Here is a 25219-nt window from a genome sequence, read left to right as displayed (position 1 = left end):
TGATCTTCTTAGGAACTTCCATTTTTCCATTACCCCATATACATTTAGATACCTAACCAATACCATGTGCTCTCCGGCAGTAATATAATCTACTCTATCACAACTTGGCTTTCTCAACAACAGGAATCCACCACTGCATTATAGTATTTTTGTCAGTACTACTCCAATTCATTCTTCAAAATGCAACTAAACTGTTAGTGCTCCCAGTGAGCCTCTGCTGATGGGGATCCTTCCAACTTCACCCCTTAAGGAGGTAGGTAACTGAGCTTCCTCTGCGCCACACCAGAACATGCACTTACATCTTTCCTCCCAATCACACTGGACTGTTACATGAGCTTAACACATCTGTTTTCCCTGATAAATAGTGTCTGTTCCTTGAGGTCAGATACTCTTATTCATCCCTTGAGGTCAGAGCTTCTTATTTATTGCTGTATCTCCAGCACCAAAGGGTACCTGGCACAGATAGAAGCTGCTCAAACATCTTTGGGTTTTTTTTTAGACAGAGTCTCACTCTGTCACCCAGGCTGGAGTGCAGTGGTCCAATCTCGGCTTATTGCAACCTCCGCCTCCCAGGTTCAAGCGATTCTTGTGCCTCAGCCTCCCAAGTAGCTGGAATTACAGGCATGTGCCACCACGCTCGACTAATTTTTTCTATTTTTAGCACAGACGGGGTTTCACCATGTTGGCCAGGCTGGTCTCAACTTCCTGGTCTCAAGTGATCTGCCCGCCTCAGCCTTCCAAAATGCTGGGATTACAAGTGGGAGCCACCATACCTAGCCTGCTCAAACATTTTTGAATGGTGATTATTATTTATTAATTATTGACAACTACACAAAATAACACTATTTCTGAGTACTTGCTATGGGACAGACACTATGCTAAGCTCTTCACATGCACTGGCATATTAATCCTCGCAATAATGCTATGATGTTTGAGCACCATTTTACAAGTGAGGCTCAGAGGGATTAGGTAACTTGCCCATGATCATTCACACAGCCAGAAGTAACAAAACAGATCTGAATTCAACCTTTCTGACTCTAAGTCCTTGAACTTGATACCCTACAATACTGCCTGAAGTTAACCTGCACTGAATATAGTCACAGTTAATTATTCACTGTATGTCCATGTAAATAATTATGTTTTTAGAGCAGGGGTATCCAATCTTTTTGCTTCCCTGGGCCACACTGGAAGAAGAAGAATTGTCTTGGGCCACATATAAAATACGCTAACACTGGCGGGCACAGTGGCTCTTGCCTGAATTCCAGCACTTTGGGAGGCTGAGGTAGGTAGACCACGAGGTCAAGATATCAAGACCGTCCTGGCCAACAAGGTGAAACCCCGTCTCTAACAAAAATACAAAAAATTAGTTGGGCGTGGTGGCGTGTGCCTGTAGTCCCAGCTACTTGGGAAGCTGAGGCAGGAGAATCACTTGAACCTGGAAGGCGGAGGTTGCAGTGAGCCGAGATCACACCACTACACTCCAGCCTGGCAACAGAGCAAGACTCCGTCTCAAAAAAAATAAAAAGAAACACACTAACACTAATGATAGCTGATGAAACACACACACACACACACACACACACACACATCTCATAATATTTGTTTTTGTTTTTGTTTTGAGATGGAGTTTCACTCTTGTTGCCCAGGCTGGAGTACAATGGTGCAATCTCGGCTCACCGCAACCTCCGCCTCCTGGGTTCAAGCGATTCTCCTGCCTCAGCCTTCCCGAGTAGCTGGGATTACAGGCATGCGCCACCATGCCCGGCTAATTTTGTGTTTTTAGTAGAGATAGGGTTTCTCTATGTTGGTCAGGCTGGTCTCAAGCTCCCAACCTCAGGTGATCCACCCGCCTCGGCCTCCCAAAGTGCTGGAATTACAGGTGTGAGCCAACGCACCTGGTCAAAAATCTCGTAATATTTTAAACAAGTTTATGAATTTGTGTTGGGCCTCATCCAAAGCTGTGTTGGGCCTCATCCAAAGCTGTCCTGGGCTACACGCAGTCCATGGGCAGTGATTTGGACGAGCTTACTTTAGAGCAAATACCAGGTGATGTTTCTTTAAAACAGTTTTTGGAGAACAAATTTCTTAGATCTTTGCTGCCCATGTCTTCCAATGTTTACATATAAGCCCCAAATACATGCCGGTCATACTAACCATTACAAATCTCAATTCTCTCAAGAACTGAAAGAACACCTGATGATGTTATTAAATAAATGACTGATACGATTATACTAATCTGAGATGACATATACTAAATAAATGTAGTCTTAAAGTTATCAAAAAATTAAGATAAAATTAAACATGTAGGAAAGGGCAAGAGTAAAAGGCAGTGCCTTTTAGGAGAATTTTTTTTTTCATTGAAACTGTAAAAATGTGAAGATACTAGAATGTTAATTTGACTGCTCTAAGAAGTAATTTTTTAATGTTGCACAAAACATAGTATGAATGTCATATATTCAATTAAAAATGTGCTTATGCATCTAATAAGCAAAGCTGACTACCCTTGCAGAAATGTGTTACCTGTTCAATGGCCTAAGGGATAATAGGTAATTTTAAAGAGGGTGATACGAGCATTTGTAGAGCTCTGTATAACTGTATAACATCATGTAAATTTGTATGATTTTGTTTTGTGAATATAGTTTCAACTTGCTAAGTAAAGCAGTAAGGGGCAAACACTAAACTTACCAGTTAAAAAGCATTAAACAGTTAGACTTTGTAATGATAGTCTTTCAAGGTTTACCCTTGCTGCCATTATGCTGCTATGAAATTCTCAAAGCATCTTGAGAAAAACAAGCTTTGATTCCCCTTGGAACTTTCTAAACAGGGCAAAGTATATAAAGTCCTCTCAAGGAAAAGCCAGAAGTTAACAAAAAAAGGCATTCTATAAGCAAGTTAAAAGAAAGATCAGACTTTAAACATAAGCATTTTTCTGTGCATCATCCTGAAAGATTTCAAAATGAAAAGAAGAGAATAAAAAAGGATAAAGAGTTTAAGAAAGGCCAGGTGCAGTGGCTCACATCTGTAATCCCAGCACTTTGGGAGGCCAAGGTGGGAGGATGGCTTGAGGCCAGGAATTCAAGGCCAGCCTTGCCAACATGGCAAAACCACATCTCTACTTAAAAAAAAAAAAAAAAAAAAAAATTAGCTGGGCGTGGTGGTGTGTGCCTGTAGTCCCAGCTACCTGGGAAGCTGAGGCAGAAGAATCGCTTGAATCTGGGAGGCAGAGGTTGCAGTGAGCTGAGATCGCACCACTGCACTCCAGCCTAGGCAACAGAGCAAGACTTAGTCTCAAAAAAAAAGAAATTGACTCTAGGCAAATGACCAATAAGTACTTCAGTGCCGGCACTATCCGTGCAAAACAGGAAACAAAGTGTGAAGCAATGCAAGCACATATGTGAAATTTGGCTCCACACTAAATCCAGCTTCATGCTTAACTATAAATTAAAAAAACTGGCAAACTGCCGACACATTTTTTTTTTACAATACTTATTTTTACTTTAATCAAGACTAAGAACTTTAACTATGAAAATGTTAATTAGCCAAATTTCTCCAGTTCTCTATCAGGTTTTAAGGAATATTTTATTATCTAAACTTTTCCACGTCTTTCTCCCCTCCTTACCGGTTCCTTACTACATTGTTTCATAAATAACCTTTTGAAATCTGTAATTTGAACTAACTTTTAGAAAACTTCTGAATTAGACAAAATTATTATTTTTTCTCACTAATCACACAACACTTTCTGGCACATTTTGTATATAGAATCATGTGTTAACTAGAATTCTTATCCTTAGTAACCTAAAACTTTAGTGAAACCCGAAAAAGCAAGAAATCCTGAACCATCAGAGATAAAAGCATTATAGATAAGAAAAATTCCACAATTTGTAGAAACATATTTCCCCATGTCACAACCTTTTCTTAATTGGAACTGACCCAGATATTCAATGAGCATCAAAAATAATTTTAGGACTTTTTTTTTTTTTTTTTTTGAGACAGAGTCTTGCTCTGTCCCCCAGGCTGGAGTGCAGTGGTGTAATCTCAACTCACTGTAACCTCCTCTTCCCAGGTTCAAGCAATTCTCCAGCCTCAGCCCCCCAGTAGCTGGGATTACAGGCACACACCACCATGCCCAGCTAATTTTTATATTTTCAGTAGAGATGGGGTTTCGCCACACTGGCCAGGCTGGTCTCGAACTCTGACCTCGGGTGATCCACCCTCCTTGGCCTTCCAAAGTGCTGGGATTATAGGCATGAGCCACCACGCCTGGCCAAGATTTTAATTTACACAAAAAGATTACCTAAAACATTTATCCCATTCACTGTACTCAATTCTTTCATGTTTAACAGTTTATTTAGATAACTTCTATAAACGGAGATATCAGACACTATCATTTAAAGTTAGTTATCTCCTTGCTAACCATGTTTTTAATAGCCAGCGAACATAAGGTGTTCACCTAAACCTAAGTAACAGCCTTAAAGGTAAATACACTGGTATTTTTTTTTTGCCAATAACTCAGAAGACTTAGTTAACAACATTAAGTTACTCTCATTCGTTGGAAAAAAAAAAGGGCACACAAACCAAGATCATTTTGTATGGGCTAAGTTAGTAGTTTTATAACCTTCTATGCCAAACATTGACATCTCAAAATATTTAGCAGAGACAAATATAAAATCCAGACAGAGAATGTATTCTGACAATTCTGAAGGCATTTCTAGTTTTATTTTACTAATAATTTTAAAGCCAGCTTGTTTAGTAAAGTTATACTTAAGTCACGTGAACTTGAAAATTGCTTAGACTTATTTACTTAATTTTTAAGTGCTCTTTTATTTATAAGCCAATTTGGTAGACACAACATGTAACAATAAGTGTGCATACAAATAAACACATCTAGACATGTATAGACGCACACAAACGAAGATTCAATCGCTTTTAACTTGGAATCTTAAGGCATGAGATAGCAATACAAGCTTGGGGGGTTTTCCTTTGTTTGCCCCAACAGATAATCCAATGAAGGCTGTGAACCAAAATTTCAGATAAAGCAGTTTCCACAGCAGTTTGACACATGCAACTCCATCCCACTTTCCCATTCAACAGCAAGCTCCAGATTCCAAACAATATTGGGGCCAAACAGTATTGCAACTGCGAGAGAAAATTCTAAGGAGGGCTTAATACTAGACCTCAGAACTCTGCCTAGGGTGTCCCCTTTGGAGAAGTTGAGGTCTGGAGGATCCCTGGGCCGTCCCCCTTTGGGGTCCAGTCTTAGAGTGTCAGACGTCTCTGACCTTAGGTGGGCACTGGTGCTGCTTAGCATGTTTTCCCTTCAGAGGCGATGGCCTACTATGAGGTTTCCTTTTGTCCCTGGATGAAGGCCTGGACTTCTGGCATCCTTATAATTTGATAAGACCACACTTTCCCATGCTTCCTGTTCCACTAGAGTGATAGCCATGAACTGTAATGATAGGAACTGGAGGCTGGGTGGGTTTCTTTTGTCCTTAGCCAGTAGAGTAGGGGAAGAGAAGAATTTAGCATGAGAAAACAAGGTTTAAGTCACTGAAACAAATGCCAGCTCGCCCCAAGCTGTGCCACACTTAGGGATCAGGGACCACAACTGGAAAAGATAGAAAGGAGTCCTTCAGAGTGGCCCCGGCCAGAAACCTGCAGTTGCCTCTGTGTTTAGGTGCTGCCCACCAACCATCCCAAGTTGGAAAGGAAAAGAGAGGGAGAGACTGAGATTCCCCTGTATGGAGCAGGAAAAACAAACAAGAAAAATAAACCCCAAACTTTGGGATTACCTCCTGGCTGGCTTGCCAAAATATGTTACCAGTGGAGGGTGTACAAGTTCTTGGTGTTTTGAACAAAGAATTGAACAAAACACACAAACAAAGCAGGGAAAGAATAAAGCAACAAAAGCAGAGACTTAACTGAAAATGAAAGCACACGGCCAGGCACAGTGGCTCACATCTGTAATTCCAGCACTTTGGGGAGGTAAATGTGGGGGGATAACATGAGGTCAGGAGTTCGAGACCAGCCTAGCCAACATGTTGAAACGTTGTCTCTACTAAAAATACAAAAATTAGGCCGGGCACGGTGGCTCACACCTGTAATCCCAACACATTGGGAGGCTGAGGCGGGTGGATCATGAGGTCAGGAGATCAAGACCATCCTGGCTAACACAGTGAAACCCCATCTCTACTAAAAAATACAAAAAATTAGCTGGGCATGGTGGTGGGCGCCTGTAGTCCCAGCTACTCAGGAGGCTGAGGCATAAGAATTGCTTGAACCCGGGAGGCAAAGGTTTCAATGAGCCAAGATCGCACCACTGCACTCCAGCCTGGGCTAAAGAGCGAGACTCCATTTCAAAAAATCAAAAAATTAAAATAAAAAATAAAAAAAAGAAAATGAAAGCACACTCTACAGGTTGGGAGCTGGCCCAAGCAAGCCAGTCACTCAAGGGTCTGGTTACAGAATTTTCTGGGGTTTAAATACCCTTTAGAGATTTCCATTGTTACTTGGTATACACCCTGTGTAAATAAAGATGATGAAGTTACAAAGTCATTTATTCAGTGTATATCCTATGTAAAGGAAGAGGATGCTTCCTGTCATAACTGAAGTGCTTGTTTCCATTTGATTTAGCTCTAGGAAGTTCTTGGGTTCCCTGCCTCCAGGTCCTACTCGCTTGCATGATTCTCATTGTGTCCTCACAGAGTGGAAGGGGAAAGGCAGATCTTTGGAGACTTTTTTTTTTTTTTTTTTTTTTTTTTGAGACACAGTCTCGCTCTCTCTCCCAGTCTGGAGTGCAGTGGTGCGATCTCGGCTCACTGCAAACTCTGCCTCCTGGGTTCACACCATTCTCCTCCCTCAGCCTCCAGAGTAGCTGGGACTAGAGGCGCCCGCCACCACGCCCGGCTAATTTTTTGTATTTTTAGTAGAGATGGGGTTTCACCATGTTAGCCAGGATGGTCTCGATCTCCTGACCTCGTGATCCGCCTGCCTCGGCCTCCCAAAGTGCTGGGATTACAGGCGTGAGCCACCGTGCCTCGCCTGGAGCCTATTTTATAAGGGCACTAATCCCATTCATGAGGGCTCTGCCCCATGATCTACTCAACTCCCAAAGGCCCCACTTCTTGACATAGTGGTAATTAGATTTCAACATATACATTTTTTGTGTGTGTGAGGCAGAGTCTCGCTCTGTAGCCCAGGCTGGAGTACAGTAGCACAATGTCAGGTCACTGCAACCTCCATCTCCCAGGTTCAAGCAATTCTCGTGCCTCAACCACCTGAGTAGCTGGGATTACAGGATCCTACCACCACACCCGGCTAATTTTTGTATTTTTAGTAGAGATGGAGTTTCGCCATGTTGCCCAGGCTGGTCTCGAACTCCTGGCCTCAGGTGATCTGCCCGCCTCAGCCTCCCAAAGTGCTGAGGTTACAGACATGAGCCACCGCGCCCAGCCTCAACATATAAATTTTGGCAAAGACACATTCAGACACTATATATTAATACATACTTATAGAAATATATAGGCACGTTTTATTTCTATATGTATAGCTATGAGGTTTTTATATAAAAACTATGTTATATATAAAACACATTTAAGGCCGGGCGCGGTGGCTCACGCCTGTAATCCCAGCACTTTGAGAGGCCAAGGCGGGCATATCACCTGAGGTCGAGAGTTCGAGACCAGTCTGACCAACATGGAGAAACCCCATCTCTACTAAAAATACAAAATTAGCGGGGCATAGTGGTGCATGCCTGTAATCCCAGCTACTCAGGAGGCTGAGGCAGGGGAATCGCTTGAACCCGGGAGGCAGAGGTTGTGGTGAGCCAAGATCGCGCCATCACACTCTAGCCTGGGCGACAAAAGTGAAACTCCGTCTCGAAAGGAAAAAAAAAAAAAAAAAACCACACACACACGCGTGTGTGTACATATATATATGTATATATGTGTGTGTGTTTGTGTATGTATATGTGTGTGTGTGTATATATATACATATATATATATACACTTTTTTTTTTGAGATGGAGTTTCGCTCTTGTCACCCAGACTGGAGTGTGATGGCGTGATCTCTGCTCACTGCAAATTCTGCCTCCTGGGTTCGCTCGATCAAGCAATTCTCCTGCCTTGGCCTCCCAAGTAGATGAGACTACAGGTGCCTGCCACCACGCCCAGCTAATTTTTGTATTTTTAGTAGAGACGGGGTTTCACCATGTTGGCCAGGCTGGTCTCGTACTCGTGACCTCAGGTGATCCACCCACCTTGGCCTCGCAAAGTACTGGGATTACAGGCATAAGCCACCACCGTGCCCAGCCTATATATACATTTTTGAAATATATATTTATACATGTATATACATAAAAAATTTTGATACTATATTATATATATATACACAAACATAGATTATATATATCTCAGTTACTTTGGAAAAAAAATTTTTAGAGATGGGTTCTCACTGTTGACCAGGCTGCAGTGCAGTGGCAGGAATATATCTCCCTGCAACCTCAAACTGCTGGGCTCAAGCAATCCTCTGGCCTCAGCCTCCAGAGTAGCTGGTACTACAGGCTCATGCCACTGCACTCAGCTATATTGTAGTTACTTTTATACCTCTTTGCCTCTCAGTGGAAGTTTTGCTTGGTTATCCCCTCAAAGGGTGGAAGAAGTGGTAAAAAAGAAAAAGGGCCAATTACAGAGGCAGTTGGGGGAAAAAAAGGAATGGAAAAGGATGATCTAAAGACAGATTTTGCCAACTCAGTGTTTTTTGTTTATTTTCTGTCTTTGCCTAAGTTTAGCTTAACTTTCAGTAATTTTCTTCAAAATAAAAACTCTACATTATAAAAACAAGCAAACAAAAAAGATAATGGAGGGATGCCAGGCACAGTGGCCTGTAATACCAACACTTCTGGAGGCCAAAGTGGCAGAATTGCTTGAGTATAGGAGTTTGAGACTAGCCTGGGCAACACAGTGAGACCCCATCTCTACAAAAAACTTGAAAAAAAATTAGCCAGGCATGATGGTGCATGCCTGTAGTCCCAGCTACCCAGGAGGCTGAGGTGGGAGGATCACTTGAGCCCAGGAGTTCAAGGCTACTGTGAGCTATGACTGCGCCACTGCACAAGCAAATCATTCAAGTCTTTTATGTCAGTTCTCTGCAGAGAGGTGCAGACCTGCAAGAGGCCTGAAGAAGACCCAAGAAGGCCTGACTCATTTCCTCCTCAGCCTGAGTTCTAATGGCAATAAGAAAGGTCCCAAAGTGAAGGAGTTCGGCATCCTGAACAACTCTGTCTGACTACATACCACAATTACAGCAGGCACCTTTCCTAGCCCCAGACACACATTCTAAAAAAGTTTTCTGCAAAACTATACAATATCTTTCCTTTACAGCAGTTGAAGAGACTTCACTGGAAATACTAGCCAAATCCAGGGAGTAAATTTGATACATCTGAGGTTCCCTTCAGGAAATAATAGCACAGCAGGGTCTGCATGGGGTGCTTGTTTTCAACGTAGCTAAAATGTCACACATGGGCTCAGGGATCTTTTATTCAAATTCCCAATATAAAATAAAGGTTTAGACATTCAGGAGCCAATATGCCCATTTTTATTCATTTTCTTAAAAAAAATAGCCTTCATTTTTCAAAGATAGAAAAAAAAATGATCAAATAAATTTCAGGGCTTAGCTGTCAGTACCTTACTGTTTTTTTAAAGATATATATATTACCCAAATGTGGTAGCCTAACACTTACCTTTGAAGCATGTAATATCTCATTTCCTTATTTTCCTCTGGAGAACCCTCCATATCAAGATGGGAAAAGAATGGAAGCTCTTTCTTCAGATTTCGGCCTTGTAAACACAAGCTGCAGTTCCTCCTCCTGTTGCAGCTGCTTAAAACCCAGGAGGACAAGAGATACTGTGCCTTCTGCCTGGCTTCAGTCAGACTAGAATACTCCTGATGGCCTCAAACTATAGTCTTTTTGTCTAATTGTTCCCAATTTCCTTCTTTCCCCACCTTTCTCTTCCTTTTTGCATCTTCTCTCCTCCACACACTTAGCTTACACACAGAATTAGTTGATTTCCCAAGGGAACTGAGAGGAGCCAGGGAGAAATATAAAAGCTTGTTTAACTAGAAAGTAGATCTTAGCAGCTCTCCTTTAGTTGCAGCAAACATTTTCAACAACAGTCACTTTCTTCTGACAGTCAACGGAGAAAAGCTCCACTGCCTCTCCTGGCTGCCAGGAGCACATGACAGGGAAAGCCCAGGACAAAAAGACCAAATTTACAAGGACAATTAAGCCAAGAAAATAATGGGCTCATGAAATCCAGAGGGAGGAGCACAGCTCGGTCTAAAGAGGTAATTTCTGAGATCCAATCAAAACAAATAATACCAATTATCAGACTGCACGGTGGGGAAAAGCAGGTCAGGTGGGAAAGTAAGCACGTAGAAAGGAAACACGCCACTACTAGGGAACTTAGAATCAAGTGTGAGCCACGATTCTAATTTTCAGGCCAAAGTAGTGGTATATATAGACACCTAAACTAAGGTTTTATGCACCAAAGCTTGAGAATAAGAATGGAGCTGGTACAAAAGGGATACAGAAAAGATTGTGGGTTAAACCCTTAAAAGGAAAAGAGACCCTGACAAGTATTTTGGAGGTCTAACCCCCTTAAGCAGGGAAGAAAAATCCTGCCTAGAAAGACTACTTACTGAGACACATATATTACTATGAAAGCAAATTTGCCACAGACAGATCTCTTAAAGAAATAAACACTAGCTGAATGTTATCTTGTAATATCTTCCTGTTTTTAGCTTTTACTTAAGTAGATGCTCACGATATTCTGTGTATTAGGAGAAAAATCAATGGCAAAAGACCCTAAAGGCTTAGAATCTATAGAATGACAACTTCCTGAGGCAAGTCCTCAGGCCTGTACACCAAATCTAACCTGAATCATGAACCATAAAAAATTTATTCCCATCAAAATGCTGGATAGAAATAGTTAACAATCTGATGCCAACCACGCTGAGAATATATTAAGCTTCCAGAAAAACCTTCAAAAACAGAAGTACACAAATGACCTGGAGCATAGATAGAAGTTAAATAATCAGATAAAAGATAAATGATTACAACAAACAAACATTGATCTGAAGGACATTCGGGCAACTTAAGTTGTAAAGACTCAAGTTGCCCAAATTTGAAAGCAACTCAATCAGGCCACCCAACATGACAACCAGCTATAATAAAAAATGGAAGTCCTGGTTGTTCTCTGGTCTGTACTTCACATCATCCCTTCCACAATGTGCCAATGCCCATTAAGTTAGTCAAGTTTACTTTCCCTTTAAAGAACCAAGCTGACACAGAGGAGCCCTTCTATCTTTACGTCTCTTCAGAATAACCTGTCTCAAAAATAGAGCACTGCAGCCTTTGTTCAGGACAGTTCAGTAGTCACAGATGAGAAGCTGCTCAATTTTACACACACTTAAGTGTCTACAAAACAAACTTGTTATACAAGTTCACCATTCAAAAATGCAAATAAAGCACTAAGTGTAAAAATAAGGCAGACTATTTTGCACTCAACTATATCAGAAAAATATACTAAAGAGGCACACTCAATAATCGAGTTTATGCTTCCTTTCACCAAACAGATCTTTCTACAACAACCAAACACTAACACAGCATACCCAGGTCCAAAAGCAAAGCTAGAGATCTATATAGATCTTTTATGGACACTGCTGCTCACAATCTTTCTCTAATATTAGAATACAAGAAATAAAAAGCCACATTCATTTCTCCAAATTTAAAGCATCCCCCTTTTAATCTACCATGAACAGTGTCCAACGTAGACACATACCTGGCACAAAATCCAACTAGAAGCCCACACTGATCCCAGCATTGTAACATGCCAAACACCAAGGATGACGTAGCAGTTTACCCGGCAGACAGTGATGCATTCGCTAGCTTGACTGCAACGCAGTCTGAGTTATACTGCAGCACACACACTGTGAGAGACTGTTTTACATTGGGCTTTTACAAGCAGAGAAATCTTGGATCAAGGATGTGTCTCTGTCAAAAAATCAAGTGACCATATATTTAAAGGTTTCTTTGTGGACTCTAAATTCTGATCCATTGACCTATATGCCTAGCCTTGAAGCAATGCCACATGGTCTTGATAACTGTGACTTTATAGTAGGTTTTGAAATCAGGTAGTATGAAGACCTCCAACTTCACATTCCCTTTTCAAAAGTGTTTTGGCTATTCTAGGTCCTTTGTTTCCATGTAAATTTTAGGATCGGCTTGTCAAATTCTAGAAAGAAAAAGAAAGGCTGCTGGAAATTTGATATGGACTGTGAATTTATGATCAATTTAAGGAGAACTGCTGTCTTGACAATATTGAGTCCTCTGATCCATGAACATGGATTGCCTCTCCATTTATTTAGATTTTATTTAATTTCTTTTTTTTTTTTCTTTTTTGAGATGGAGTCTCGCTCTGTCTCCCAGGCTGGAGTGCAGTGGCACGATCTCCACTCACAACCTCTGCCACCTGGGTTCAAGGATTCTCCTGCCTCAGCCTCCCAAGTAGCTGGAACTAAAAGAACACCACCATGCCCAGCTAATTTTTTGTATTTTTGTTAGAGACAGGGTTTCACCATGTTGGACAGGCTGGTCTGGAACTCTTTTTTTTTTTTTTTTGAGACAGGGTTCCACTCTTGTGACCCAGGCTGGAGTGCAATGGCGCAATCTCGGCTCACTGCAATCTGCAACCTCCACCTCCCGGGTTCAAGCGATTCTCCCGCCTCAGCCTCCCGAGTAGCTGGGATTACAGGTGCCTGCCACCATGCCAGGCTAATATTTGTATTTTTAGTAGAGATGGGGTTTAGCCATGTTGGCCAGACTGGTCTCGAACTCCTGACCTCAGGTGATCCACCCACCTCAGCCTCCCAAAGTGCTGGGATTACAGGCGTGAGCCACCGCACCCAGCCGGTCTGGAACTCTTGACCTCGGGTGATCCATCCGCCTCAGCCTCTGGGTTTGGGATTACAGGCGTGAGCCACCACACCTGGCTGATTTTATTTAATTTCTGTCAGCAATGTTCCACAAGTTTTAGTGTATAAGTCTTAATACCTTTTTTGCTCAATTTATTCCTATTTTATTCTTTTTAATGCTATCATGAACAGAATATTTTCTTAATTTCATTTTTGGATTGTTCATTTCTAGCTAGCATATAGAAATATACTTAACTTTTCTATATAGATCTTACACCCTGTGATCTTGATAAATTCATTTAAAAATTTTTTGTTAACAATTTTACTGAGATACAATTCACATACCATACATTTCACCCACTTGAAGGGTACAATTCAATAGTTTTTAGTATATTCACATAGTTATGAACTATCATCACAATAAATTTAAGGACATTTTCATTTCATTATATGTGTCACTTTTTTAAAGAGACGAGGTCTTGCTATGTTGCACAGGCTGGACTTAAACTCCTAGGCTCAAGCAGTCCTACTGCCTCAGCCTCCCAGGTAGCTGGGACTACAGGCACGTGCACCATGCATGGCAATTTTAGAACATTTTTATTACCCCCAAAAGAAACCCCATGCCCAGTAGCAGCCACTCCTCATTTCTCCAATATGCTCCCCAATCCTAGCCAACCACTAATCTACTTTCTGTCTTTATAGATTTGCCTATTACAGACATTTCATATAAATGGAATAATATAATATGTGGCCTTTTGTGACTGGCTTCTTTCATTTAGCATAATGTTTTCAATGCTGTAGCATATATCAGTACTTCATTTCTTTTAATGGTTGAATAATATTTCAATGTGTGGACACACCATATTTTGTTTATACATCATCAGTTAATGGATATTGGGTTGTTTCCATTTTGTGGCTCTTATTAATAATGTTATGAACATTCATGTATAAACTTTTATGTGGACATATGCTTTCCTTTCTCTTGGGTATACAATAAGGAGTGAAGCTGCCAGATCATATGGTTCATATGGTGAGAGTTTAGTTTTATAAGAAAGTGTCAAATTAGCCAGGCACAGTGGCTCACGCCTATAATCCTAGCACTTTGGGAGGCCGAGGCAAGCGGATCACTTGAGATCAGGAGTTCAAGACTGGCCTGGCCAACATGGTGAAACCCCATCTCTACTAAAAATACAAAAATTACCTGGGCATGGTGGCAGGCACCTGTAATACCAGCTACTCAGGAGGCTGAGGCAGGAGAATCGCTTGAACCCAGGAGGCGGAGGTTGCAGTGAGCCAAGATCGCGCCATTGCATTCCAGCCTGGGCAACAGAGCGAGACTCCGTCTCAAAAAAAAGAAAGTGTCAAATTATTTTGCAGAGTGGCTGTATCATTTTACATTCCCACCAGCAATGTACAAGAAATCCAATTTTTCTGCATTCTCACAAACCTTTGGTATTATGTCTATTTCTTATTTTAGGCATTCTGATAAGTGTGTAATGATATCTCATTGCTATTTTAATTTGCATTTTCCTAATACTAATTAATATGTGCATTTTCCTAATACCTAATAACTATTAGATAATTATAAAACATCTTTTCATGTGCTTATTTGCCATAGGTATATCCTCTTTGGTTTCATTTGCTTCTTTTTAAAAATCATTTCTCTTTTCTTAATTTCTATTTATTTTATTTTTAATTTTTTGAGACAGAGTCTTGCTCTTTTGCCCAGGCTGGAATGCAGTGGTGCAAACACTCAATATGCTCAAGCGATCCTCCTGCCTCAGCCTCCCAAGTAGCTGGGACCACAGACATATGCCACCATGCTCAAATAATTTTAAAATTTTTGTAGAGATGGAGTCTCAAATTCCTGGGCTCAGGAAATCCACCCCGCTTGCCTCCCAAAAGCACTGGGATTACAAGCATGAGCCACTGCACTCAGCTGAGAAGTTCTATTTATTGATTCATTGTTGTCATGCTTAAAAAAACAGTATTTAACGGGCCAGGCGCGGTGGCTCACGCCTATAATCCCAGCACTTTGGAAGGCAGAGGCGGGCAATAACCTGAGGTCAGGAGTTCGAGACCAGCCTGACCAACGTGGAGAAACCCCATCTCTACTAAAAATACAAAATTAGCTGGGCGTGGTGGTGCACGCCTGTACCAGCTATTCGGGAGGCTGAGGCAGGAGAATTGCTTGAACCCGGGAGGCAGAGGTTGCGGTGACCAAGATCGTGCCATTGCACTCCGGCCTGGGCAACAAGAGCGAAACCCTGTCTCAAAAAAAAAAAAAAATAGTATTTAAGATGGGGCACAGTGGCTCACACCTGTAATTCCAGAGATTTGGGAGGCCAAGGCAAGAAGGTCACTTGAGGCCAGGAGTTCGAAACCAGCCTGGGCAACATGGTAAGACTCTGTCCCTATAAAATATAAAAATAAAAATAAATAAATATGTTTTTAAAAATTATTTAAACATGTTTTCCTTTAGGTCTTTGAACACATTTACAGTCGCTACTTTGAAATCTTTGTTAAATCCAGTATCTAGGGACACTTGTAGATAATTTCTATTGACTTTTTTCCTAAACATGGGTCACATTTTCCTGTATCTTTACATGTCTCACGGCTTTTTAATTAAAAATTGAATATAACCTGTCATGGGATTAGAAAACAAATTTTGCATATGAACAATTTACAAATTGAACATATGAACAATTTGGATTCTGATTTCTTTCACTCATGAAAATTGTTGTTACTACAGTTTGTTTTTTTCTTTCTTGGCTTAATCATTTGCCTGAGCTAAATCTGTGAATTCTGTTTCCCTAACAGTGTGCAGCCACTGATGTCTCAGCTCATTTTCTTTTTATTTCTTGGTTTTATGTTTAAATGTGGCTTTTGAGGAGTCACCACTATGTCTGTGTAGCCAATGATTAGATAGAGTTTATGCTCATATACTTAAAGCTAGAAAGGCTTTTATCCTCTGTTTATGGGTCTGGAGTATGGGAGATATAGAGTAGTGCATTCAAAGTTCAGGTTTTTCAAGTCTGCCCTAGCTGTTACTTTCCGTTGGGCCTTATCATGTCTCTTCTGTGCATGTACATGCCTCAGCCTGCCATATGCTTGCCCCAACCACAAACAGGCCTCAGTCTGGCAAAGTCACTGGCCTGTGCCACTCACCCACTGCCAAGTGGTCACTTCTCCCAACAATGCCATTGAGCATGGACATCATCCACCACCCAAACTGAGTAAACTCCCTTCAACCACAGCATCAAAGCAGCTGGTCTTCATGGTCTACCCACATTGGTAAAACTTTCATGACGAAATCAGCTGGGGAAAGGGGAATAGGAACAATCCCAGACAAGAATACCACAAACTCCTACTGTTTTACGGAATTTTAGCAGTTTTTTTTTTTTTTTTTTTTTGAGATGGAGTCTTGCTCTGTCGCCCGGGCTGGAGTGCAGTGGCACTATCTCGGCTCACTGCAAGCTCCGCCTCCTGGGTTCACACCATTCTCCTGCCTCAGCCTCCCGAGCAGCCGGGACTACAGGTGCCCGCCACCATGCCCGGCTAATTTTTTGTATTTTTAGTAGAGACGGGGTTTCACCGTGTTAGCCAGGATGGTCTCAATCTCCTGACCTTGTGATCCGCCCACCTCGGCCTCCCAAAGTGCTGGGATTACAGGCGTGAGCCACTGCACCTGGCCAGCAGTTTTTTAATCATAAAATTCTCTCAAATTATTGTATGCCTTTTGGTTGATTTCAAGAGTGTTAAAATGGTCAATTTTGTCAAGTTTGTCAATCTTCATAATTGGTTTTTGTGTTGAAGATCTGCCAGTCTCCTCATTCAGCTATACCTGGAAGTCCTCCCTGTTTTATTTACTTTTTAATGACCGATATAACTTCATACAATGAAGTGGAAAAACCTAAAGTATAAAACATATATATGTAAAATTAATATATACATAGCCATATAACCAATCACCTCATTAAGATACAGAATATTTCCAGAGTCCCAGAAGGCTTACTTGTGTCCCTTCCTAGTCAATATTCTCCCTTAAAGGTAAAGACTACTCTGACCTTTTATAACCATTGATCAGTCTTGTTTACTCTTGAACTTCATATATATAGTGTTATATAATGTATGTACTTTAATGTCTGACTTCTTTTGATCAATATTATGTGTATAAAATCTTTTTTTTTTGCAATGGAGTCTTGCTCTGTCACCCAGGCTGGAGTGCAGTGGCGCACTCTCGGCTCACTGCAACCTCTGCCTCCTGGGATCAAGGGATTCTCCTGCCTCAGCCTTCCAAGTAGCTGGGATTAGAGGTGAGCACCACCACACCCAGGTAATTTTTTTTGTATTTTTACTAGAGATGAGGTTTCACCATTTTGGCCAGGCTGGTCTCGAACTCCTGGCCTCAACTGATCCTCCCACCTCGGCCTCTCAAAGTGCTGGGATTACAGGCATGAGCCACCATGCCTGGCCTTATGTGTATAAAATTTATCTATGCTTACCACTTGGTCAAATTTATGGAAAAAAAATTCACCCATGTTGTGATACAGCAGTAGTTTGTTCATTTTCATTTCTGTATGGTATTCCATCATATGATATACCATGATTTACTTACCTATTCTACTATTCATGGACATTTGGGTTGTTTATGAATTTTGACAATATTTGCTTATTTTTGATGGATAAATGAACTAATTTCCTCTGGGAATATACACTAAAATGAAATTGCTTACTAGTGAGGTATGTGCATGTTTAGCTTTAAATGATACTGCTAAATAGTTTTCTAAAGTGGCTGTACCAATTCATATTAATACCAGTGATGTGTAAGAGTCAGTGTGTTCCACTTCCTTGCTAACACTTGATATTGCTCGTTTTTTAATTTTACCTTTTTTGGTTGGGATATGTGTTTAACTCATTGTAATTTTAATTTGCAAATCCCTGATGACTAGTAATATTGAGCACCTTTTCATATACTTACTTGACATTTGGTATCTTCTTTTGAAGTCTTTTCCCCATATTTCTATTGTGTTGAATGTCTTTTTTCTTATTGTTTTGTTTTGTTTTGCTTTGTTTTTGAGACAGAGTCTCGCTCTATCCCTCAGGCTGGAGTGCAATCTCAGCTCACTGCAACCTCCACCTCCTAGGTTCAAGTGGTTCTCGTGCCTCAGCCTCCCAAGCAGCTGATACTAAAGGCGTGTGGCACCATGCCTGGCTAATTTTTTATATTTTTAGTAGAGATGGGGTTTCATAATGTTGCCCAAGCTGGCCTCAAACTCCTGAGCTCAGGCAATCCATCCACCTTGGCCTCCCAAGGTGGTAAGATTATAGGTGTGAGCCACTGTGCCCAGTCATAAGATCCTTATAGTAGGATATTTTAATATTCTTCTTCAGCAACTGATATAACAAGTAGAAAAAAAAAATCAAAGACACAGAAGAACAACAAACTGAAAAACTGAACATATATAGAACCTATAATCACCAACTGCAACATATACATTCATTGCAAGTGTTTATGAAACTTTATCAAAATAGACCATATACTAAGCCATAAAGTATCAATAAATTTCAAAGGTCTGAAATCACATAGTGTATATGCTCTGAACACAATGGATTACACTAAAAATCAGTAACAAAGGTAATAAAATCCATAAGTGTCTTGATATATTTCTAAACAATTTATGAGTCAAAAAATCACAAGGAAATTAAGAAAATATTTTAATTGAATAATAATGAAAATGTATATCAAAGCTTGAGGAATATAATAAGACGAATTTATGAGTGAATACAGAGATAAAGAGATGGATATCAACAAAGCCAGAAGTTAATTCTTTGAAAAGGAACTGAATTGATAAATTTCTACTAAGACTGATAAAAATAAAAGAAAAAAATGCCAATTGCCAATATCAGGAATGAGGACAAGGGAATCACTATAAATCCTATAGACATGAAAAACAAGCATATTATTACAAACTTTACGCCAATAAATTTGAAATGTTAGAAAAAAATTGATAAATTTCTTAACAACTTTCCATTCCACCCAGAAAGACATGAAAATCTGAATAATCCTAAATCTACTACAGAAATCAAATACATAATATGTATAATTTAAAAACTACTAGCCAGGTGTGGTGACTCACGCCTGTAATCCCAGCACGTTGGAAGGCCAAGGCAGGTGGATTATTTGAGGTCAGGAGTTTGAGATCAGCCTGGGTAATATGGTGAAACCCTGCCTCTACTAAAAATACAAAAATTAGCTGGCTTAGTGGTGCACACCTGTAATCCTAGCTACTCGGGAGACTGAGGCACAAGAACTGCTTGAACCTGAGAGGCGGAGGTTGCAGTGAGCCAAGATTGCGCTACTGCCCTCAAATAAAATAAAATAAAAATGAAAATGGAAAAACAAAAACTACTACTATTATCTTTTGTGACTGTTCCCAATCAATCTTTATACCTCTACCATTTATTCACAAGTATTTATTTTATGTTTTTATTTACTTTGTAGTCACAGTCTTGCTCTGTTGCCTAGGCTGGAGTACAGTAGCATGATCATAGTTCACTGCGGCCTTAAACTCTTGGGGGCTCAAACAGTCCTCTCGCCTCAGCCTTCCGAGTAGCTAGGAATACAGGCATGCAACACCATGCCCAGCTATTAAAAAAAATTTTTTTTTGTAGAGTATAGGTGTCTCTATGTTGCCCAGGCTGGTCCCAAATTCCTGGGCTCAAGCAAACCTCCTGCTTTAGTCTCCCAAAGTGCTGGGATTACAGGCACGAGCCACGATGCCTGGCTTCAACAAGTATTTACTGAGTGACTATTATATGCTATAGAAAATGATGAGTATACAGCTATAAACAAAATATATGGCTTCTGTGCTCATGTTACAGTATAATGGAGACAAGAAATCAAATAAATATATTACTAAAAACATTACAAATTGTGATAAATGCTATTGCAATGGGAAAAAAAGGAACACTGTAACAATAGAGCCTCTTTGGGGAAATGATATTTGATCTGAAACCTAAAGGATAAAGACCTCAAGTGACCAAAGAGAGTGAAAGTGAATTCTAGGCATAAGGACCAGTGCATGTGGCCTTGAGATAGGAAAAATATTGGACTACTATCTTTTCAGGGGAACTGAAAGGCCAGTATGATTGAAGCCCTGTCAGCAAATGGAAGTTGACAGAAGTCAGATCATTCAGGGTCTCATGAGCTGAGTTAAAAATTTTGTATCTAGGCCAGGTGTGGTGGCTTACACCTGTAATCCCAGCACTTTGAGAGGTGAAGGCGAGAGGATCACTTGAGTCCGAGACTTTGAGACCAGCCTGGGCCACATAGTGAGAACACATCTCTACAAAAAAATTTAAAAATTATCCAAGCAGGGTGGCATGCACCTACTGACCCAGGTACTTGGGAGTCTGAGGCTTGAGCCCAGAAGGTTTGAGGCTGCAGTGAGTCCTGTTTGCACTACTCCAGCCTGGGTGACAGAGCAAGACCCTGTTTCAAAACAAAAAAACAGAAAAACTAGAATTTTGTATCTTGTGCTATGTGCAGCAAGAAATAAGGAGGCAAAAGTATAATACAGACAGGAAATCTAGTTAGGTGATCATTCTAGTAGTCCAAGCAAGAGCTGACGTGCTAAGGCTTGGACTAAGGTGATTGCAAATGAAGGTACTGGGGTCAATACTGGAGACAGAATCAACCAAACTGAAGTACAATTCCCAGGTTTTTTGGTTTGAGCAGAGTGGCTGGAGGTGCTATTTAGTGAGATGTAGAAGATTGGGGGAGGATCAAATTTATGAAGAAGATAGGGGAAATCAAGAATTTAATGTCTATAAGACATTCAAATGAAAATGTCATATGAATAGGTGAACATAACAAGTGATCTCAGAGGATAGGTCTGGGATGGATATTATAAATTTGGGAATCATCAGCATATAAGCAGTAGCAAAGGGATGAATTTTATATATAGAAAATGTGGCTGGGTACAGTGGCTCACACCTGTAATCCCAGCACTTTGGGAGGCAGAGGCAGGTGGATCACCTGAGGTCAGGAGTCCAAGACCAGCCTGGCCAACATGGTGAAACCCTGTCTCTACTAAAAATACAAAAAATTAGCCAGGCATGACGGTGGGCGCCTGTAATCCCAGCTACCTGGGAGACTGAAGCAGGAGAATCACTTGAACCCAGAGGCAGAGGTTGCAGAGAGCCAAGATTGCAACATTGCACTCTACCCTGGGCAACAGAGTGAGACACCATCTCAAAAAAAAAAAAAAAAAAAAAAGAAAGAAAATGTATATCAAGTAAAAAGATAAGAAGGACCAGAACCAAGCAATGAAAGTATTCAACACTCAAAGGTTGCATGAAAGCAGAAGGACTTGCAAGGGAGACTGGAGATTGGTAAGAGTAGAATGGAGGTAACACAGGAGTCATGAAAGTGTAGTCTTTAGCAGAAAAGAAGGCATGTGTTTCAAGAAAAAAGTAGTCACTTGTATGGAACTGTTGAGAGACTTAGAAGGATGAGAACTGAAAAGCATCCACTGATTTAGCAATACAGTAGTCATTAGTGGTTTTTACGAGAGCAGTTTCAATAGCATAGTTGGGCAGAGGACAGAACAGAATAGCTTTAAGAATGAATGGGAGATGAGGAAGTAGGGATAGCACTTCTGAAAATCTTGACCATAAAATGGGGCAGAGAGATAAGGCAATAATCCAAAGGGAATGTGGCTATCAAAAAAAGGCCTTCTATAAAGATGGAAGAAATCAGAGTGCTTGGAACACTTCTCAGGACCCTCCCTCCTTTGGTCATCCTCTGTTCCAAGCACTTGGAACACTTCTCAGGAAAGAAGGAAAAATGTTGTCAGCATTGTTCTGGGTTACAAAACACACACACACACACACACACACAAATACACACACACACATACACACACATGCATGAAGGAAAAATGAGAAGGAGAATACAGATAAAAGTAAGTTTGAAATGAGGTGTTAGAAGAATTACTAGATAGTCTCTATTTTCTTAATAAAATAATGTGGCAAAGCTATAAATTAAAAGTGTCTAGAAGAGGCAGGAAATGGCACAAATGGAACTGCTGGTTTAAGGACAATGGAGAAGAAATGAAATTACTGTTGCAGAAAATGGAAGGCCAAATTACCAGAAGAGAAAAACAATATAGGAGAAAGAACAAGAAAAGCTTCATATTAGTTGGGCATGGTGGCGCGCACCTGTAATCCCAGCTACTCGGGAGGCTGAGGCAGGAGAATTGCTTGAATCCAGGAGGTGGAGTTTGCAGTGAGCCAAGATCATGCCACTGCACTCCAGCATGGGTGACAGAGCAAGACCCTGTCTCAAAAAAAAAAAAAAAAAAAAAAAGAAGAAGAAGAAGGAGAAGAGAAAAAAGAAAAGCTTCATAGCACAGGCAGCATTTCAGAAGGTCCTTAAAGATTGATGACCTCAGATGGGCATGGTGACTCACACTTGTAATCCTAGCATTTGGGAAACTGAGGTGAGGAGATCACTTGAGGCCAGGAGTTTGAGACCAGCCTGGACAACATAGCAAGACTTCATCTCATTAAAAAAAAAAAAAAGGAGTGATGACCTCCAAGGGTAAATGGAATTTCAACAGTCAGGGAAATGGCATTTCAATAAGGATACATGACAAAGAGAGACACAGGAAAAGAGACTGAGACACAAACAGAATGATCAAAGGACATAAAGATGGAAAGTATATGGAATTTTAGGAAACAGGCAATTGTCTACTGCAACTGGAATAAGCAAAGAGGGAAAAAACACTGGGTAGAAACAAGACTGGAAAAATCAGCTGTGGCCTAATTGTGGAAGAATCTGGATACCATGACTGAATGCCTCCACCACTTATTAGGTAGGTAAATTACATAATCTCTCTGAGCCTGTATCCTCCTCTTCTGGAAAATGGAGATAATTAATGCCTATTTTACAGGACTGACTGTTGTTTGGTTACATAAGATAAATATTGAAAGCACTTAGTGCTTAACTCACAGTAAATGCTCAATAAATGGCAGTAAAGGTTGGGGTTGTTATCTTGGGCTTTACTCTGAAAGCAGAGGGAAAACATTACATGTTTTTGAACAGATGTGAAACAGGGAGAGACTAAAGTAAGAGAAAATAGTTAAAGGCCATTGCAATAGACTAGGCTAGAGATAATGAACACCTACATAAGGTCAGTGATGGCGGGAACTGAAATAACAGATATAAAGGCAGCTGGGTCCGGTGGCTCACACCTGTAATGTCAGCACTTCGGAAGGCCAAGGCAGAAGAATCACTTGAGTCCAGGAGTTTGAAACCAGCCTGGACAACATAGCAAGACCCCATCTCTACAAAAAAAATTTTTAAAGAAACAAAAAAATATATATAAAGGGAAAAAATATAGAGATGACATGACACAATTAGTGGGTCATGATACATTTGGCAGATCAGGATATCCTGGAACCCAAATTCAATATTCTGAACACTCTGAAGAATCTTTCCTTGATGAACTCCTAGACATTTTCCTGACTAATGGAGTCCCAGTTTCATGACTATCATTAGATTTTACTAGGGAGGAGGTTAGAATTTTTACTTATGAAGAATTACTAAATTTAGCATTTTGAGATAAGAATTTTGGGGGGTTGCAGGAGGGAGAGCATCAGGAAGAATAGCTAATGGATACTGGGCTTAATACCAAGGTGATGGGTTCATCTGTGCAGCAAACCACCATTGCATACATTTACTTCCTGCACATCCTGCAGGTGTACCCCATAACTTAAAATAGAAGTTGAAGGGAAAAAAAAAAAAGAACTAAAGAACTATGAATCTTGGGAGAAAGAATACTCAGAAAAATATGAGATATCAAACTATGGTTATTACAACTTCATTTTCATTTCAACAAACAGTATCTCCATCTGACAGAGGATTAATAGCCAGAATATATAAGGAGCTCAAACAACTCAATAGGAAAATATCTAATAATCCAATTTTAAAATAGGCAAAAGTTCTGAATACACATTTCTCAAAAGCAGACATACAATTAGCAAACAGCTATATGAAAAGGCGCTCAACATCACTGATCATCAGAGAAAAGCAAATCAAAACTACAATGAGATATAATCTCACTCCAGTTAAAATGGCTTTTACCCACAAGAGGCAGTAACGAATGCTAAGAGGATGTGGAGAAAAGGGAACCCTTGTATTGGTGGTTCCCTTGATGGTTGTATAAATTAAAACACAATGGGAATGTAAATTAGTACAGCCACTACGGAAAGCAGTATGAAACCTCTTCAAAAAACTAAAAATAGAGCTTCCATATAACCCAGCAATTCCACTACTGGGTATATATCCAAAAGAAAGGAAATCAACATATCAAAGAGATATCTGCACTCCATATTTACTGCAGCACTATTCACAACAGCCAAAATTTAGAATCAGGCCAGGCGAGGTAGCTCATGCCTGTAATCCCAGCACTTTGGGAGGCCGAGGAGGGTAGATCACCTAAGGTCCAGAGTTGGAGACCAGCCTGGCCAACATGGCGAAACCGTGTCTCTACAAAAAATACAAAAATTAGCTGGGTGTGGTGGTGTACGTCTGTAGTCCCATCTACTTGGGAGGCTGACGTGGGAGGATCACTTGAGCCCAGGGAGGTCGAAGCTGCAGTGAGCCGTGATCATGCCACTGTACTCCAGCCTGGGTGACAGAGACCCTGTCACAGAAAAAAAAAAAAAAGAAAAAAAGATTTGCAATGACATGAGAAAGTGTTGTTATATGGGGAAAAAAAGCAGAAAGCAGAGCTGTATATTCATTATAATATCATCTATATGTATATTTTTAATGACATTTATCCTTAAGTGGTAAAAAATACAGAAAGGAAATATATAAAATATGAATAGTGATTATTATGGAATGATTGTATTCCTCAGTGTTTCTATTTTTTTAAATACTTTTTGAGGCTGGGCGCGGTGGCTGACGCCTGTAATCCCAGCACTTTGGGAGGCCAAGGCAGGCAGCCCTGCCTAGGCAACAGGGCGAAACCCCGTCTCTACTAAAAATACAAAAATTAGCTGGGAATAGTGGCGGGCACCTGTAATCTCAGCTACTTAGTAGGCTGAGGCACGAGAATCGCTTGAACCCGGGAGGCGGAGGCAGTGAGCCAAGATCATGCCACTGCACTCCAGCCTGGGCGATACAGCAAGACTCTATCTGGAAAAAAAAACTTCTTGGATTTCCTACTTTTCTAAT

The 25219-nt window shown here is 40.6% G+C and overlaps 1 protein-coding gene across 10 annotated transcripts in view; it reads right to left on the bottom strand.

The window, feature by feature from the left end:
- The window catches only part of ACACA (acetyl-CoA carboxylase alpha), a 324373-nt gene that overhangs the window by 205697 nt on the left and 93457 nt on the right, over positions 1–25219 (bottom strand). Inside the window, exon 1 of one of the 10 annotated variants that reach the window (XM_031011321.3) lies at positions 9737–10225. The exons of 8 other annotated variants lie outside the window; for them this stretch is intronic. In XM_031011321.3, the coding sequence (XP_030867181.3) occupies positions 9737–9789 (53 nt within the window). In that variant the 5' untranslated portion in view covers positions 9790–10225. Of the gene's footprint in view, positions 1–9736; positions 10226–25219 lie in introns of those variants that run through there. One more of the 10 variants, XM_063706504.1, reaches the window with a different exon arrangement.

The sequence above is a fragment of the Gorilla gorilla genome, chromosome 4 (genome assembly GCF_029281585.2).
Source record: "Gorilla gorilla gorilla isolate KB3781 chromosome 4, NHGRI_mGorGor1-v2.1_pri, whole genome shotgun sequence".
Taxonomy (NCBI): domain Eukaryota; kingdom Metazoa; phylum Chordata; class Mammalia; order Primates; family Hominidae; genus Gorilla; species Gorilla gorilla.
Note: the sequence above shows the minus strand (reverse complement) of the source record. Positions and strands in the feature narration are given on the sequence as shown.